We start from the raw sequence: 16,311 nt of genomic DNA on the forward strand, positions 1-16,311 counted from the left end.
ATTTGCGCGAATATCAATGTGGGTCGCTCGACTCCAAGAGACTCTGTTACATTTCCGTACTCGGGGCTATCCTCGTTGCTCTAGAATTTTCCTCAATTGAATTCCTTCTTTGGTCATGATGACGGACTGGATATCCATTATACTTTGTTTTAGGTAGGGCGGGAGAGCATGTCTGCTTCGAAGTCGATACTTTGTGCGCGTGCTGTAGGTAGCAAGGAAGAAAGTTTGTATATGATCCGGTACAGATAGAATGCGGGCGCGGGAGAGGGCCAAGATCATATCGTCGTCATTATCCTCGTAATCACCGTCGTCATCATACAGATGTTTTGCGGATGATGGCTTGTATTCGGCGTGCAGACACCAAGCAAGCTTGCTTGTTGTAAAGCGGTCCCCTGCAATTAGCTCCGGGGCATGGTATTCTCCGGTTGAGATCACAATAAGTGTCAAATGTCTTGAGGGGGCCATATTTGTCCAGGACCATGCGGGTGTGAAGGCATCGAGCATTGAAAGTGAGGTGTCTCTCGCATTTCGCTTACGATGGCCATAAATGGACGTCTGGTTTTCTGGACTGAGACTCGGATCGTCCGATAGGGTTCACTGGCATAGTCCGATGTCTGTGTAGATTACGTTGGCCAGAAAATATACTGCGAGGAGTATGAACACTCCTTGTGGCGTTTGTAGATTTGGGAATGTGCCTCGTAGGCTTCCGAAGCGATCTATGTGACGGATTGTGAACCTTGCAAAAAGGATATTTTGAACATTCATCATCTGCCAAGACGAGAGATGTTGTCCACAGAGCTTACTCGATAGCTTCCAGGTTATACTTCGCGGAAGAATGCCCTTGATCCGGAATTCTTTGATTCGGTTGATCGGACTGGTAGACGCATCGTGAGACCGGCTATCTACCGAACGAAAGCATAAGCCGTTTCTGAAGCAACCAGATACCCCCCCCCCCCCTCCCCCAAAGCCCAAATGCCCAACAAGCCGGAGGTGACAAGCCTGAAGCAGGATCCCTCGGATCTGGCCGAGAATGGGTTGTATGGAGAATGGGGGATAGGGAATGGAGTGCCAGGGGGGCCAGCGCTACCGCTGCTCTGTCACTTGCGCCACGGCTGGATTATTTTAGTCCCGACGACGAACGACTCGTCAAGTTTGATTCACGAACCTCCTCCACCATCGACTGTGGCTGCATGAATAGAATGCTGACAGTTTGCTGCCGCAGTTCTGGGTTTCCCATGCAGAAGCTCCAAAACGTCCCAGAATTGATCGCATCGGGGTGCTCATGCTGCAGCGAGGCGTGGTTTGCCTCTCACGAGCCCGGAGAATTTGAGACACCTCGATGATGGACCCTCAAGCCCCTTCCACCCCCTTCAGCCTATTCTGTATGCCATTTGCCATGCGATTGACAGCCGCTGTCCTTTCGTGCGACTCATCACCCGGTTCTCCTTGATTCCCCACCCAACCGTTTTGCCGAGATCTTCTACGAGAACCTCTACGTATCGACCTAAGAGGTGGCGGCACTCCCTGTTCCCCGTGAGCCCTTTGCAGCAATCTGCAGATTCGGCGTCACCAGCAGGAACCACCGATTTTGGCAGCGAATCCAGCATGCGGACGCAGAACATGTCCGATAAGCCGACAGGCTGAGGCGGGCTTGGGTGGGGTTTTTTTGGCTGGGGCCGAGCCAGCAGAAGAAAGCATGGAAAAGGCAGCCCATCTACTCATCTATCATCTGAGCATCTAGTTTGGGTGGGCGCCGCGGGGACACCGGTTGCGATGGATCAGATCCGATCGATCCATGTTTGTCGTGTTGTCCCTGTGGGCAGTGGAACGGACCGAGCGAACAAACCAGGAAAGCAACGCCGGACTATCGGTTTGGCCAGCCATGGAAAGCAGGAAAAAAAAACAAAGAGAAAATAATCAACCATACACTCCGGCCCTCCGATCCTCCGACCCTCATCGTGCACGGTGGACGCCAGCGAGATCAGACCGATCCAGGTCGGGGGCTCCGGAAGAATTCAGTGTCGGTTGGACCCAAACCACAAGATTATTATGGATATTATCGATATTATGGAAATTATGGATATTAAAATGGATGCTGGAGTAATATAGCCTACAGTTGATTGTTAATCTGCGTGCCGTGTTGAGCTGGGAAACCCCTGCGCCACCGAGACTGGCCCTATTGCGCGTGAAGAGGGGGGCGATTCAGCCAGTGCTGTTGATCTCAAGCCAGTGAAATCTGCAGAGGAAGGTAGATTAATTGCGCCATGAATGATTGCGGGAGTCCCAGCGCTCTGTCTCCCAAGCAGGTCTGCGCCGAGGCTCATCCGGGTTTCATGCGGCTCTGGGGGCCGCGACACCGTCGCTTGGGCGAATCATTCGGGTGTTCATTGAGGGGCGCCTTCGGTTCGAACAGACCCTCGTCCGACTGATCTCGGCTGTGATCCGTAGTGACTGGCCTTGCGACCGTTCGGGTTCCTTCCCTTGCCTTTCCTATCCATGACTTGGTAGCCGCCGGGTGGGCTCTGGCGCTCCTCTGCGATGTGGTTGACAGTGTGATTGATCGCCAACGGATTCTGAGCGTGCAGATCCGGAAGCAAGAGACACAGAAGATCCAACGAGTGCGCGGCGTGCGGCGTGCCCCTCTCGCCCATGCATGGACTTGGAGGAAGATGCGCGTTCGAGGTGCTCATTTGACCCTGCCCGGGGGCCACAGAGGGGAGGCCCGTGGGGCGCGATGCACCATCAACCGGCTCAGCCGAACGAACACTGGTGCTTTACTTTTTTGGGCTTTGGGTGTGCCTCCGACCACCGCGTCCCAATCCCGGTGCATTGATACGATCCAGCGCTAGCGATAGCGACATACTCTTCTCTTGGGACCTGCTGCATATTCTGCATCGTCGACACCGTTCGAACATTGCTTCGAGTCGAATCGTACTGGAGAAATTCAAAGAACCACACAGTCTTCGGAGACCCGATGCGCACGATTTCAGGCGCATTCAATGCAGCGTCAGGATCACACTCGGGGGCTTCACGAGGGAAATTGGTGATTTTAAGTTCACCGCGAATGCAACAATCACATTATCGCGTCAGCCACGGTCATCTTCCTCGCACCATTTCTCCGACGGGATTGGTGTTAAGCCCCCAAGCAATATGGGGCGTGCTTCTGATACGCCTAGTGCGCGAGCCCCGCCCCATAGTTCTTTGCCCGCTTCGATCCGATCTAGATCTGTTTCCAGTGCCGGAGACGCGATCAGTTCGTACAATTCGTGGCACGAAAGTGCTAGCCGAACACGACAAGAACAAAAATACAAATACAAATACAAATACAAATACAAATAAAAATCAAACACAACTAACCGAGGAAGAGGAATCAAAGAGAAAGCAAAGAAAGCGAAAGTCAATTGCTCCACCGAACCTACCTCGGCGGTCTCGTAGGGCTTGCGGGGATGGCCATCGAGGATCGCTCGAATCGTCGTGCTCGCTTGAAAAGTCCACCTTGTCGTGGACCTGCCCAATTACCCCGTTCCACCCTGCCCTTTCTCGCGGCATCGTTGACATCGGAAATCGGAGTAGGCCCTAGGGACCCATGTGGCCCATGCGACCCACGGTGGTCCGTGACGCTGGATCATATCGATCAATCTGAAACCTTTTCTTTTTTCTCTCCACTCAGCCTTTGTGATGCCTTGGGGAGGGCCACGATATTGGGTGGATGACCACGCGAAACCAACCAACATCGAGCCGATGCGGTGCAAGCGGCCCAGTGGAGCCCAGACGTCTGAGCTGACTAGTTTGGATCGCTGGATTCATCGCCCTCGCCTAGTCCATGTCCATGATGCACGCCACCGGAGCTAGGTTCGTAGGCTGCTTGCCTTTTCGGCGCCAGTCTGACCCTGGCCCAGTCCCGCGGGGGTGGATTCTGGATGATTCAGAGCAAGCAGCTAGCTGGCTGGTCGTGGCTGTCAATATCCAGATTATAAGACCCGAGCCGTGGCCACTGGCCTGTCAACGCTCGATTCGTCTCTGGCCGTGACGATTTGATGCTGCGTTGGAGATCCCAGTCCATGATCGCCATTCCTTGGATCTAACATATTGTGATCCACAGACTTCCTTGGTCGGCCCCAGGCGCATTCCTCATTTCGATCTTCATACTCCTCCTGCTTGACTTCGTTGGTTCTCGAATCTCCATGTTTTGCTCCCGTTGAATTCACCTATCTCGACACCAGCATTATACCCCGCGCTATTTCTCTCCTTCCCTGTCACCACAATAATCACGGTAGAGATACCAATGCGCGCCTCGTAGCTCCTTTCTATTATCCTTGATTCCTCACATACTTCACCATGGCGAGTGCGGGCACTCCAGATAAGGGCCTCGTGCACGTCACCTACTTGGCCGGATATATTTTTCTGTCATACGTGATCAGCTCGATGGGATGTGCGACGACATTGGAATTACTGCATCGGAGGACATCGCGGTCCGGCTTCTACAACTGGTATGAATCGGAACCTTCCCACATGCGTATACTACGCACCTGAAACGACCTGGTCCACCCAAAATGACTAACTTCGACCTGCCAAGGTACCTGCTCCTCACGTCATCAATCACCATGGGTGGAATTGGCATCTGGTGTATGCATTTTATCGGGAACCGTGCCATCGTCCTCGGCAACGGTGAAAACGAGCTTCAGATCTTATACAACGTCGCATTCACCGGCACATCATTTGTGCTACCGGTGGTCGTCTTGCTTGCTGCGTTCTACTCCGTCGGCGTCGAGGAAAAAGCAGGATATTTGCGCATCTTGATCGGTGGACTGCTCACAGGAAGCTCAGTGTGTGGGATGCATTACGTGGGCCAACTGGGCATTGCCAACTATAAATGTTCCTACCAGGTCGCCAATGTTGTCGGGTCCGCCATCATCGCTATCTTCTCTAGCACCGCCGCCCTGACTATCTTCTTTCGTTGGCGAGCTACGTGGACCGATAGTTGGTGGCGGCGAGTGATCTGTGCTTGTTTTCTGTCTGCGGCCGTCTCGGGGATGCACTGGACCGCAGCTGTGGGCACTTCCTATCGCGAACGCGACAAGTCGATTACACATGGGACTCAGCTTTCTCGAAGCCAGGTAGTGATTATTTGCGCAGTGTTGGTAGGTTCTACATGATCTCTTTTTGTGGGTTTGGAATTTGAGGACGGATCTTCGGATTAGCGCACAAGGAGGATGGATGTCTCAAACTGACACAACCTTAGGCCTGCGTATCGTGTGTAATCTTGTCTGCATGTGCCATTGTGGCAGGCGGCAATCGACGACGCTCGACGACTCGTGCTCATCAGCTGGTCCTTGCTTGTGCGTATTTCGACCCAGCTGGGCGAGTGATGGTGTCGCCCCAGGCCCTGCTGCCGATGCGTAAGATCGTGGACCATTATATCGGCCGTGTACGTTTGCCTGTGCTCATCCAGCGACCCTGAATTGATACTAATCGCGTTATTTGGTACAGACGTTCAAAGATGACGACCTCACCCGCACTCATCCAACCTTCCTTTGGGCCTTCAGAGCAAGCCGAAATTGGCCCGTCGTCAAAGACCTCATTCCATTCATGCGTAACCGTCTCGAATCGGAGCAGAATGCCATACAGAAACATGTGCTATCGCGTGGAGTAGTCATGGACAAAGAAACCGAGCTACAGACCGATTTTGATACACTCTTCAAGCAGCTTTTCTGCGTTTCAGCGCAGGAACTTGCAAGCGAGCTCCGACAGCCGCTATCCGACCTAGGTACCTTATACGACAACGTCCTTGCAACTGCAATCCCTGTTTCCCGGCTCTCCCGTGCAATGGGCCGCTCATCGCTGAGGACTGGTAAGGGCCAGCTGATCTTTAGTGTCCGCCAACTCCAGAAACAAGAGGCGACCCGGTTGTCGTCCATGGGCTTCCGCTTTGCAACTATCGAGCATGTCACATCAACCCTCTCTCGACGTATTCACGTCCCTGCCGCGAATCTACTAGATCACCTCCGCGATATGCGTGACTATGCGACATCAAACCGTACTTTTGAAGAAGGCGTGCATCTCATCTCCTTCGTAATGCGGCCAACGGTCCAAGATCACTTTGAGATCCTCACAACTAAAGGCATTGCAAACCCGCTGCCATCCTCAACTCTCCCCTTGAAACGCCTCTCTGTCCAGCATCTCGATCTCATTTCCCACATGGAGGGATGGTCCATGACCACCTGTTTGAAGTACCTGCAATCAAAAGCTGCGATGCAAGCCGACCACACCATTGATGAATTCCGCGTGCACCTGATATCCGGCATCTCCTCACTCTCCAAATCCCTCTCCGACGAAATCCGCTCCGCCGCGCGCTTCTCTTCTCGGCCACTTCTTGCTCCATGCCGCAATTCATCTCGCCTCTCCGGAGAAGCCCAGCCGTCAGCACAGTGCACATTGCTCACGTTCGTCGTCGTCGGCACCCTCGATACCCAACCCCCTTCCCCAGATTTCCACTTCACGCCCTTCCGTCTCTTTCGCGTCCAGCAACAAGTAAACGACACCATAGCTGACCGTGACGGATTTGCCCGTGAATTAAGCGAAGAGCTCTTCTGCACTGATGTTCGCTCCGGCTCCTCTGCCACAGACTCGGACATCATGTCGACCACCAAATCAGCCATCCTCCGGCTGTGGCCCTCGCGCAAGCCTACCGCTTCGCTGCCGTCTGCCAACTCCCAGGAGGATCTTTTCACGCCTAGTGCGACGGTTTTCGGTGATATTACGGTACAGAAAGAGGTCCGTGTCGATGTGACCCGGCTCGCCGAGGATGCCACTCGAAATACCGTCCATACCCACGACGCGGTGATCGCCGCGGGTGATGCCGCCGCTACGCCTACGACCTATGTGGATGAATTGTACAGTCTCTGCTACGCTCCTGGAATCCGCCTGCGTCCAGATTCCTCACTCCACGCCCCGCGAAAATCGGAAATGTCCTGAGGATATCTCAATTTCTGAGAGGCCACTTGCATCTTTCTCATTTTGAATTTCTATTTTTATTTCCCCATGATTAGCAGGCGCTGGATTGATTGAATGGGACAAAAAATGAATATATCAACTGGTGTCTTTTTGGGTTTGGGTCTGATTTGCATGTTGTTTCTACGTTGCCATCCCTACTGCGCTCGTGTTGGACCGAGCCTGCTCTGTTCAATTTCGCGCTGCCTGTACATAATAACTCCCCCCATCTATGTAAATGATATACAAGGACAATTGGAAGCCAGGAAAATGCAATAAATTTAGTGATACACAGCGGTATGATGATATCCACTATCTTTCAAAGGGTTCGTGCCCGAGATATCAAAAGGTATCTCCGAGCAGGTCAAGGATAATCCAACACGGGAAAAGAAAAAATTACTTTCGTCACACATAAAAAGGGAACAAAAGAAAACCGGGAAAATGAAAAAGGCTCCAACAGCAGAAATACAGAATCGCTCAACCGCCCATGCAAATCATATATTCCTGAAACACATTTGTATGCAGGGTCACCAAGTACGGGCACAGGCTACACAGCGAATAGCCCGTCCCATCGCCATCGGACTTCACGTCGCATTCGGATCCTCGCGCTCCAGAAATGTTGGATCGATCGTGACCCGTCGCTCGAACTTGGTCCACCAGTCCTGGAAGCTCTTCAGCGGCACCACGTCGTGCCCTTTGTTGCTGGGATCCGACTCGGCAAAGCTTGCCAGGAAATTGAACGCACTGCCGATGATGCGCTGCGCAAGCACCTTTGTCGAGATTCCCCGCTGCAAGCGCTGCTCCGGCGTCTGGTGGACCAGCGCAGTGGATTGCGCCGGTGTGCGCTCTGCCTCCAGCGCGGCCAGCTGCGGCGCAATGTTCTGTGCCGGCTCAATCGAGATGCCTAGGGTGGCGACACCGGTGGTGCTCGTGCCTTCGTCGAGCATTGCATCTTCTTGTTCGGCCTCAGTGCTGGCGGGGTTCGTGGGCGGACGCACGGTGAAGATGCCAGAGGGCTTTTCGTTGGCGAGCGCGCCGATGAAGCGGAATTCGCCTGGGTTGCCTTGGGGATCTGGGAACTGGATATAGATGGCCGCACCGGTGTTGGGTGGGAGAACGGTGCCGGGAAGGAGGAAGACCACAAGTTCGGCGAAAGAGGGGCTGAGAGGGATCGTGAAGGCGAATTTGGTGGCTTGGCCGTTTGGTTGGCCGTCGACCGCGACGATGTCGGTCAGACACGGCCGGCCGGGAATCACGACGGAGAACATGGGTGGTGCGAGTATTTGGCAGAGGGTGTTGGATAGTGGTGAAAGGAGTGTGGGGAGGGAGTGAGAGGCACAATTGGAAGGTGGGTTGTGGAGGACAGTCACTTTTCACGATGTTCCAGTCCAGATCAAAAGCTGCCAGGATTCGATGATGCCGGTGACATAAGAGAGGGGAGCTGCCCTTATCGCCCCGATAAGGGCTTGGCGGGGGGAGGCTCCGGGGCTTCGCTGTTGACAGTTTGACAGTTGACGAAAGTTGACAGTGACAACGGCTGTTCATTCACCGCGCTTTCCTGCCGAACTGGACTATTCTGAACTTCATACCAGGAGAAGCTATGGGCAAGTCAAATTTGGATCTGGTCCGCGAATGCGACAAGTACAAATCCCCCACCCTCCAAGCCCCGTTCTTCAGCACCACTTTTCTCTAACCCACTTAGCTTCCCCTACTATGAAGATGACCGTGTGCTTTACACCGAGAATCTCAAGAATTACCATGAGTTCCATGTGACTGGATATGATGTGACCCTTGGATACATTCTGAATACCGTGGTACAGAAGTTTCCTTGGCCCCAGGAGTTCTGGGCTATCGATCCCGTAGCCCGAACAGTCACCCTGGTCACGGCTGCAGATGCAAGCCCTGCCCAGCGCACTAAGCTAGTCGCAGACAGTATCTCTCAGGCTGCCAAGCTTGGATGCTTCGAAATTCTGAAGGGATGGCGCAACGAGAACTACCCCGTCTACGGACCAGGTGGAGAATTCGTGCTTGAGATGGAGCGCTGCGCATCGTCATTGTTTGGCATTGTCAGCTACGGCGCCCATATGACGGGCTATGTGGAGGACCCCTCTGGGCCGATGATTTGGGTGCCGCGGCGCGCGAAGACCAAGCAGACGTATCCCGGCATGCTGGACAATACCGTCGCAGGCGGCATGTGCACCGGTGAGAAGCCGTTCGAGTGCATCGTCCGCGAGGCAATGGAAGAAGCTTCTCTCCCGGAAGATGTGGTTCGCGCGTGCATCACACCAGTAGGATGTGTCACCTATACGCACCTCCGTGATGCCCGCGCTGGCGGCGAAACAGGTCTGGTGCAGCCGGAGATCGAGTATGTCTATGATCTGAAGCTCGACGCATCGGTCATTCCCAAGCCGTGCGATGACGAAGTTGAAGAGTTCCAACTGCTTTCTGTGTCTGAGGTGAAAGAAGCATTGGCACGCGGCGAGTTCAAGCCCAACTGTGCCATCATCATGATTGACTTCTTCATCCGCCACGGCATTCTCACAGCTGAGAATGAGCCGGACTACCTCGATATCGTGGCCCGGCTGCATCGCCGTATGGATCATCCGACTGCATCACATAGCCCCCGATAGTAGAAACGTCTCTTCCTTTTTGTTTATGAACTCGATGTGCCCACATATCAAGCTTGGGTATATATCGAGCGGGCCGATCAATCTGGCCAGGCTCTCCTCCACAAAACATTGATGGAAAAGCTCCCGCGGACATCTAGACTCGTTTCCAGAATAAATATTTGATCATTGCAAGATACGTGTATGTAAACCAGGCGAGGATCAAACCGGCATTCTCCAGGCTCTTTCAAAACTTTCAATCTTTGGCCTGGGCGACATTATATGTAGACCCATAGACCCTGCAGTTGCATCAACGGCTGCTTTTGAGCCGATTGAATCAGCACCCAATCTCAAGATTACTTAATACTAAGCCTCTTTTCATCCAGTCACGGCCTATAATAGCTAAGGGGAAGATGGGACCCATCGCCCGCGGCTTGGAGCGGCTCCTGGTCGAGCGAATAAGGTTCACGAGGGCCGAGCAGTACCAGACAGTCAAGCTGTCCTTTGACGACTGTCAGGAAAGAAGAATCTCTTTTCATCAAAATTCTTGAATCTCAAGCGTGAGATAGACCACAATATGGAGTCGAAGCGCCGCAGACTCGTGGCCCCGATTAGCTACAATCGCCTGCCCGCCCCGGATACCGATTTGGACATTTGCTTCCGTTGGGAAATGTTCTCAATCAGGCTTGTCTACAGTAAGATGTCTTCCGCTGTTTCACCTGCTATTTCCAAACTTGAGTCATTGATTAGAGCAATAGGAACGAATTCTCAGGAGTGGGGACTTCCTGAATCGGCGAAGATTCTCGCTGCCCATACTCTTGAGACAACGCCAGAGAATGAGCAGTTGCTCCGAACTCATCATCCAGCATTGGGATTGCATGATGAAGTCTATGTATCCCATCCCCAGTATGGCCCTGAGGTGTGGCTTGTGCGTGGTCTGTGGACGGACACTAAAGCTGGAGGGCGAGCATTGCACCCGTTTCCTGAGGATAGAAAGGACCTCTACCCGCGAGGGATTTTAGCTTCACGGTCGCCTTTGAAGGAGGAATACCTCTTCAAAGAAGGTATCAATCCCCGAAAGTTCCTATCGCCTGAGCAGCTCGAAAGGCTTCGTGAGCTTTTCCCAGCCGCTATAGGGGCTCGAGTACTTGTGGCGGGCTTCCTGGTCATGTTGTTCGGATCGCCTTCGGATATTCGAGAGATCTACGAAACAGACTGGATCATGGAACTTGGCGGTTTACGGACTATCTATGATGTACCGAGAGTGAAGGTTAGTTCTGACACTATTGCATCTGGTATGGAAGCCTCCGAAACTCCCAAGAGTCTCAATGGCTCTGGCTGCTTGGGTCTGAAACTCCGCATGCCCGACGGCAAAGAGGTTGTAACGACTGTTACCCATGGCTTTGTAAGGAATCCTCGGCCATCTCGTGTGGTATCAATGTTCTCCGACTGGATCTCGTGGACTAAAAGCGCCCTTCGAAGATTCGTCCGTAAATCCGATGCTTGTGCACTTGGAGTGGCACGGAAATCCCAGACTAACTCTCCGATTGGCAAAGAAGTTTGGTTAGCAACAGAGAAGAAGCGGGTAAGTCCTTCAGCTTTTCGCTCTACTCACTGCGAGGAACACTAGCTTATTCATTCAGATCGGCACAATCTCCCAGACCTTTGATGATCCCAGTCCCGTCCTTCCATACCCCGCTGGCTATAGGCATGACCTTAGCCTGATCACAGATGATGACCTGCCTGCACTTGTCAGCCCACCTGGCTATCCAGTTGTGTCGGAATGGGCGTCCTACTCTACTGCACTCGCCGGCTCCGACGTCTACGTAGTCCGGATGAACACCGTCGTTGGAAAGTGGCGTCTCCTTCGGGGCATCATAGATCCTAATGCTATTCGGAATGCAACGGTCATAGGGACAGAATACGTATGGGATCGGACGGCTGGATCTCAAAATGCGTCACTATTATGGACAGCAACCGAACCATTCACCCCTACGATTGGATGGTCTGGGTCCGTGCTTTGTCTTGGACGGCCAACGGACCGGTCGAGCATGGCCGTTGTTTTTCAAAATTTCGAAGAGGATTTCTATTCTTTTATCAATCCCATGACCGGCGAATCGACGGAAGTGATTGTTAAAGGTGGCTTTTTGCTCCCGGAATCAGTACGGTCATCCACAATTATCAGCAGCAAGGATCAACACCGCCCAAGGGACTCCAACACCTACCCTCGTCATAGTAGGGAACGCGAGGAACCAGATCGTCGAGTATTTTTGGCCGTGTAGGAGTGCTGTGGTTCTGTCGCTCTTTAGCTTCTGGGACGAATCGCGTGAACGTCTTTTACATAATCATTCTTTGCTTGGTCCAAGTCAAAATGAACTTTGGATCTTTAGATTGAGCAGAAATTAGGATCCCGAAATCAAAACCACATTGCTTATAGCGAGTGTTAGGGGATAGATACATATGTATATCGATTACAACGTATTTCACTACTACAGCTATCTTCTACTATAAGCAGTATATGTACATGCACCCTAAGATTTCTGACAGTGGTCAGAAATCTTAACTGTGAGGTAGGCCTAAACATATAAGTAATCTAAGTTTTGACTGCAGTCAGAAAATCATTAATAATGCTATAACTATCTAGGCTATATGTAGGCTCCAGGGAAATTGATTATACGAGCGACTTATATTAAATTTAATCCTTAGAGTAAATTAATTATCTACGAATAATAATGATCGATTTTGGAGGCTATCATTCATGGCACAGTCTTTACGGATATAGCTTCACATCTCTGATAGGGAGAATTATCACTCCTACCTTCTTTTCGCTCAGACATTGTCTACTTTTTCTCTGGGCGACTGCTCTTTATCGTAGTGTGTGGTGGTTTGTTGGCCTCTTCGTTGATCCTTCTCATCCAGCCTGCAACGCCAGGCTAACCGAGCGCCCTGGTTATTTATTCGATGTGTTTGGGGCCACGTATTTGTGAATGACGGGATAGATCCCAAATTGGAGACTTGCACCGTAGGATTGCCGTTAGTTTGACTATTTCTGAAAAAGTTTTTGACAGTGGTCAGATGGCATAAAAATAAAATAATTATAATTCACAGCATTACCTCCAAGCCAGGTCACCTGACCCTATGGCACCTTCTTAGCTAGTTTAGAAGATAACTTAATACGATCATCTTTACCTCTTCTGGCCCTGCCACACATAGCCTTGATTTGACGGGATGGGATGGCCCCCAAAACGGCATTACGTACCGCTGCAGTCGTCGAGATATTGCTTTCACGGATCTTTGGTGGGTCGTGCATTTTTGGCCCCCGCAAAATCCAACAAATAGTAAACATACAACTGGTGCATCCAATCATGTTTGAGGCACTGCCACGGCTTTGGGACCACCTACCGAAGAGGTCTCCGTTATTGTACAAGCCTATGCGGAGGAGCTCTCTTTACTGCAATACGCTCCGACGACGAAGGAATAACTGAGATTAGGCCTTTTTCGCCATTTTGACCCTAGGATGCTTAGGATGCCTAGTATTATATCCCAGCCGCTTAAATAGACAAGCTAGAGTCTGAGAATCCTGCCTCAAACATCTTTATTGCTCCCTGGGCGTTTCAAGGTTCTTCGCAAGTTCCTATAGTCTGTCTAGAACAGGGACAGCTCTTTTTTTTGCGGCTCTATATCTTGATCCTCAAAATTATCTTTTTTTTGACTCCAATTGATTTCTGTGGTCAAACTACGTTCCCCAAGACCTCCAGGTTGTCACAACAGGGCGCAATGGCCAGCCTAGAGAGCGCTCATAACTATGAGGCAGCATATGGCAAAATGATCACCACCTCCCTTGAGGGCTCTGGGGGTTCGTATTCTGAGGAACAGGGTGATGAAAAATTCTTTAATGGAGGAGGTACTGGATCTAGTGATGGCCAAGCAGCCGTCTTGGACGGGGCCCGTCGCTGGAAACCGGCGTACAAACTTTTCGTTTCGATAAGTGCCATCTCGTCGTGCTTCGTGATGTTAGTCAAAAATTCTGGACTGTTAACAATATCAAGTACAAGAAATCAGCCGCTAATTGTGACATAGTACCTGCGCTACATCAATATATATTGCAAGTATACCTGGTATCATGAAAGAGTTCGATGTCGGTATCACATTAGCGATATCCCCAATTACGTTCTACGCAATTGGATTTGTCGTCGGCCCTATGTTTACTGCGGCCCTCTCAGAAGAATTTGGCAGACAATACATCTTTAAGGCCTCATTACTACTGCACCTGGTATTCACCATCGTGGGTGGATCGGCGCAGAACTTCCGGACACTTGCCGTCGCCCGTGGCATGTGTGGGATATTGGGCTCACCATGCGTTACTGTTTTTGCGGGAGTATTGAATGACCTGTGGAAGATGCCCGAGGAGAAGATAGCGACGGCACTTTTTGGAATGTACGGCATGATGGGTGTAGCCGCTAGCGCGATGGGACCGATTGCAGGAGAAGCAATTGTCTCTGATAGGGACTGGCGTTGGAGTTTTTGGCTCACGGCTATGTTGGTCGGTGTCTGCTTTCTGGCAATGATCACGGTTCCAGAGACATATGGACCAGAAATTCAAAGAAAGAAGCTGAAAAAGCCCCGAAGTGGTCTATCAGAAGTTCTGGGGCCTGCTTTTGTTCGCCCCTTCCATATGCTCATGGTCGAGCCTATCATTCCCCCGACAGCTGCAATTGTTACAATGGGACAAGTTGTTGTCTTCGTCTTTTATGCAACCTATCCGTCAATGTTGGAGACCCAGTACAACTTTACAGCCTATCAAGTTGGTCTATCCTTCATCCCCCTGTTGATTGGAACTCTCTTCGCTCTACCTGTTCTATCGGCAACTTTGAAGAGAAGAAACAAGCCTGGTTCAAACCCACAGCCCGAGGATTTCCTTCCTGCTGCAATGATAGCAGGCGTTGTGTTACCCCTGAGTCTATTCTGGTAGGTTTGATCAGTGGAACTTTGTAATTGGTGATTTTATTCGAATTCTAAGAGGAACAAACAGGCTTGCATGGACCGCTCGCTCTAGTATTCATTGGATATGTCCACTCATTGCAGGAGCATTTTTCGGGTTTGGGTTCGCATTATCACAGGTAAGATTTCAGTGTTTCCTGGATAATCATTGCTGTACGGTACACTAATGATTATCTCGATAGCTTGTGTACCCGTTATACAAGAATGAAGTCTACGGAGCTGAGCTGGGTGCCTCGTCATTTGCTATCGATGTTGCAATGCGGTACACCTTCTCATCAGTATTTCCGCTGTTTACTATTCAGATGGTCGATCGTATCAAGTTTCATTGGACCATAACTCTGTGGGCGTTTGTATTACTCATATTGACTCCAGTCCCTTGGATTTTGCAGAGATATGGCCCAGTACTGAGAGCTAGAAGCCAGTACGTGAAAAGTGTGAGGAATAACTAATGATATGATGGAAAATCGAACGAAACCAAGTCATTAAAAACTCTAATAAATGTCTGAATATGGCACTTTCCCAAATTATTCCAGTCTTCCGGACAAAGAAACAAATAAAAGAAGCTCAATGAATATATTTAGATGAATTAAGAATCTCCGCATAACGAAGCCTTTGGTTACTAGGAGTAGTCTCCCAATAATAATTGAATGGATTAATGTCATTTAAGCTTGCAAGTTACTTCTGGACAAATTCCACTAGTTGAGTGAAGCTTTGTGACTGTCACCTTTAAGACTGGTAGAAGTGGAATGCGAGCTTTGGGGAACGCATTGATTTGCTCTATTAGAAATAGGGGCTAGTATTTGCAAAGTCTTTGAAATTAGGCGTGTTGACAGGCAATATGGCCCGACTCCTGCAAGCCGTGTTGGAAGTCTTTTGAATGGCAAGGACCACTGGAAAATGATAGATCGGGGAATACCATCCGTTTCCACGAGAGAATACTGTATCGACATCTGAGAAAGCTTTATTCCAGCCAATACAAGTAAACATCGAGAGATACGAAGTGAGGCTGATATCATAAATCGAAATGGCATGACTAGCCATCCCAGACTCAAGTGTTAGTTTCAAAAGATATTTGGATAAATAAAAGAGTTCAGACAACGACGCAAGGATTTATTAAAACAGAAATGAACTACAACTGAGAATTACGGAAAGTAAATGGAGAAGTGTTACTGTCTCAATGCAGGAAAGCTTGACTTGATATGGCTTTGAACTTGGCTATGAGTTCTCATGGAATATATAGCTGTCTAACCCCGACTCTCTTTCTCTTAGCAGATGGGGAGATATGATCGTCATCAAAAACGATCACTTCCTTGATATGATCCATATATCTAATCAAGTTTCTCAGCTGGCCTCAATCTGGGAAAATGGGGGTTATCGTGGACACTCTCAAATGCTAGCTCGTGCGACAAATCGGGTTTTTTCGTCTATGAAGACCTTTATTCAACAATCACTAATGTATTTTCACATTCACCCCCTCGCCAAGGGAAATCGAGTCAACTGAATCTCATGACATATATGTTGAATTAAATACTAGCCGTTGGCGATAATCTGATAGAACTAATTATGTAGTCCTTCTCGTATGCTTGTAGACTGCCTTTTCCAAGCAGCAGTGTTCGGGCAAGTTTTTAATTCTACGAAACTACTCAGAAGCTTTCGAGAGGTAGCAAAAGAAACAAATTACAGCGAATATAAATGAGGATCGATTGTCATTGTA

The 16,311-nt window shown here is 50.3% G+C and overlaps 7 protein-coding genes across 7 annotated transcripts; 5 read left to right on the forward strand and 2 right to left on the reverse strand.

Annotated features, from left to right (window-relative positions):
* Positions 1-66: 66 nt before the first annotated feature.
* Positions 67-504, reverse strand: N7462_004746 (uncharacterized protein; the record flags this gene model as incomplete). The annotated part of the gene is made up of 1 exon (XM_057076472.1): positions 67-504. The coding sequence occupies one exon, from the start codon at positions 502-504 to the stop codon at positions 67-69; it is 438 nt and encodes a 145-aa protein (XP_056935977.1).
* Positions 505-2,264: 1,760 nt separating this feature from the next.
* Positions 2,265-2,849, forward strand: N7462_004747 (uncharacterized protein; the record flags this gene model as incomplete). The annotated part of the gene is made up of 2 exons (XM_057076473.1): positions 2,265-2,403; positions 2,449-2,849. 2 exons carry the CDS (start codon positions 2,265-2,267, stop codon positions 2,847-2,849), a joined length of 540 nt encoding a protein of 179 aa, XP_056935978.1.
* Positions 2,850-4,338: 1,489 nt separating this feature from the next.
* Positions 4,339-6,975, forward strand: N7462_004748 (MHYT domain-containing protein; the record flags this gene model as incomplete). The annotated part of the gene is made up of 4 exons (XM_057076474.1): positions 4,339-4,490; positions 4,577-5,141; positions 5,243-5,428; positions 5,491-6,975. The coding sequence occupies 4 exons, from the start codon at positions 4,339-4,341 to the stop codon at positions 6,973-6,975; spliced, it is 2,388 nt and encodes a 795-aa protein (XP_056935979.1).
* Positions 6,976-7,574: 599 nt separating this feature from the next.
* Positions 7,575-8,258, reverse strand: N7462_004749 (OPI10 family protein; the record flags this gene model as incomplete). The annotated part of the gene is made up of 1 exon (XM_057076475.1): positions 7,575-8,258. One exon carries the CDS (start codon positions 8,256-8,258, stop codon positions 7,575-7,577), a length of 684 nt encoding a protein of 227 aa, XP_056935980.1.
* A 332-nt stretch (positions 8,259-8,590) lies between these two features.
* N7462_004750 (thiamine pyrophosphokinase-related protein) lies at positions 8,591-9,620 on the forward strand (the record flags this gene model as incomplete). The annotated part of the gene is made up of 2 exons (XM_057076476.1): positions 8,591-8,631; positions 8,693-9,620. The coding sequence occupies 2 exons, from the start codon at positions 8,591-8,593 to the stop codon at positions 9,618-9,620; spliced, it is 969 nt and encodes a 322-aa protein (XP_056935981.1).
* A 553-nt stretch (positions 9,621-10,173) lies between these two features.
* Positions 10,174-11,878, forward strand: N7462_004751 (uncharacterized protein; the record flags this gene model as incomplete). The annotated part of the gene is made up of 2 exons (XM_057076477.1): positions 10,174-11,181; positions 11,240-11,878. 2 exons carry the CDS (start codon positions 10,174-10,176, stop codon positions 11,876-11,878), a joined length of 1,647 nt encoding a protein of 548 aa, XP_056935982.1.
* A 1,495-nt stretch (positions 11,879-13,373) lies between these two features.
* On the forward strand, positions 13,374-14,568 carry N7462_004752 (MFS general substrate transporter; the record flags this gene model as incomplete). Its single annotated transcript, XM_057076478.1, has 2 exons — positions 13,374-13,609; positions 13,677-14,568. The coding sequence occupies 2 exons, from the start codon at positions 13,374-13,376 to the stop codon at positions 14,566-14,568; spliced, it is 1,128 nt and encodes a 375-aa protein (XP_056935983.1).
* Positions 14,569-16,311: the final 1,743 nt, after the last annotated feature.

This window comes from Penicillium macrosclerotiorum (assembly GCF_028827735.1).
Source record: "Penicillium macrosclerotiorum strain IBT 26536 chromosome Unknown utg000003l_segment0_segment0, whole genome shotgun sequence".
Classification (NCBI taxonomy): Eukaryota; Fungi; Ascomycota; class Eurotiomycetes; order Eurotiales; family Aspergillaceae; genus Penicillium; species Penicillium macrosclerotiorum.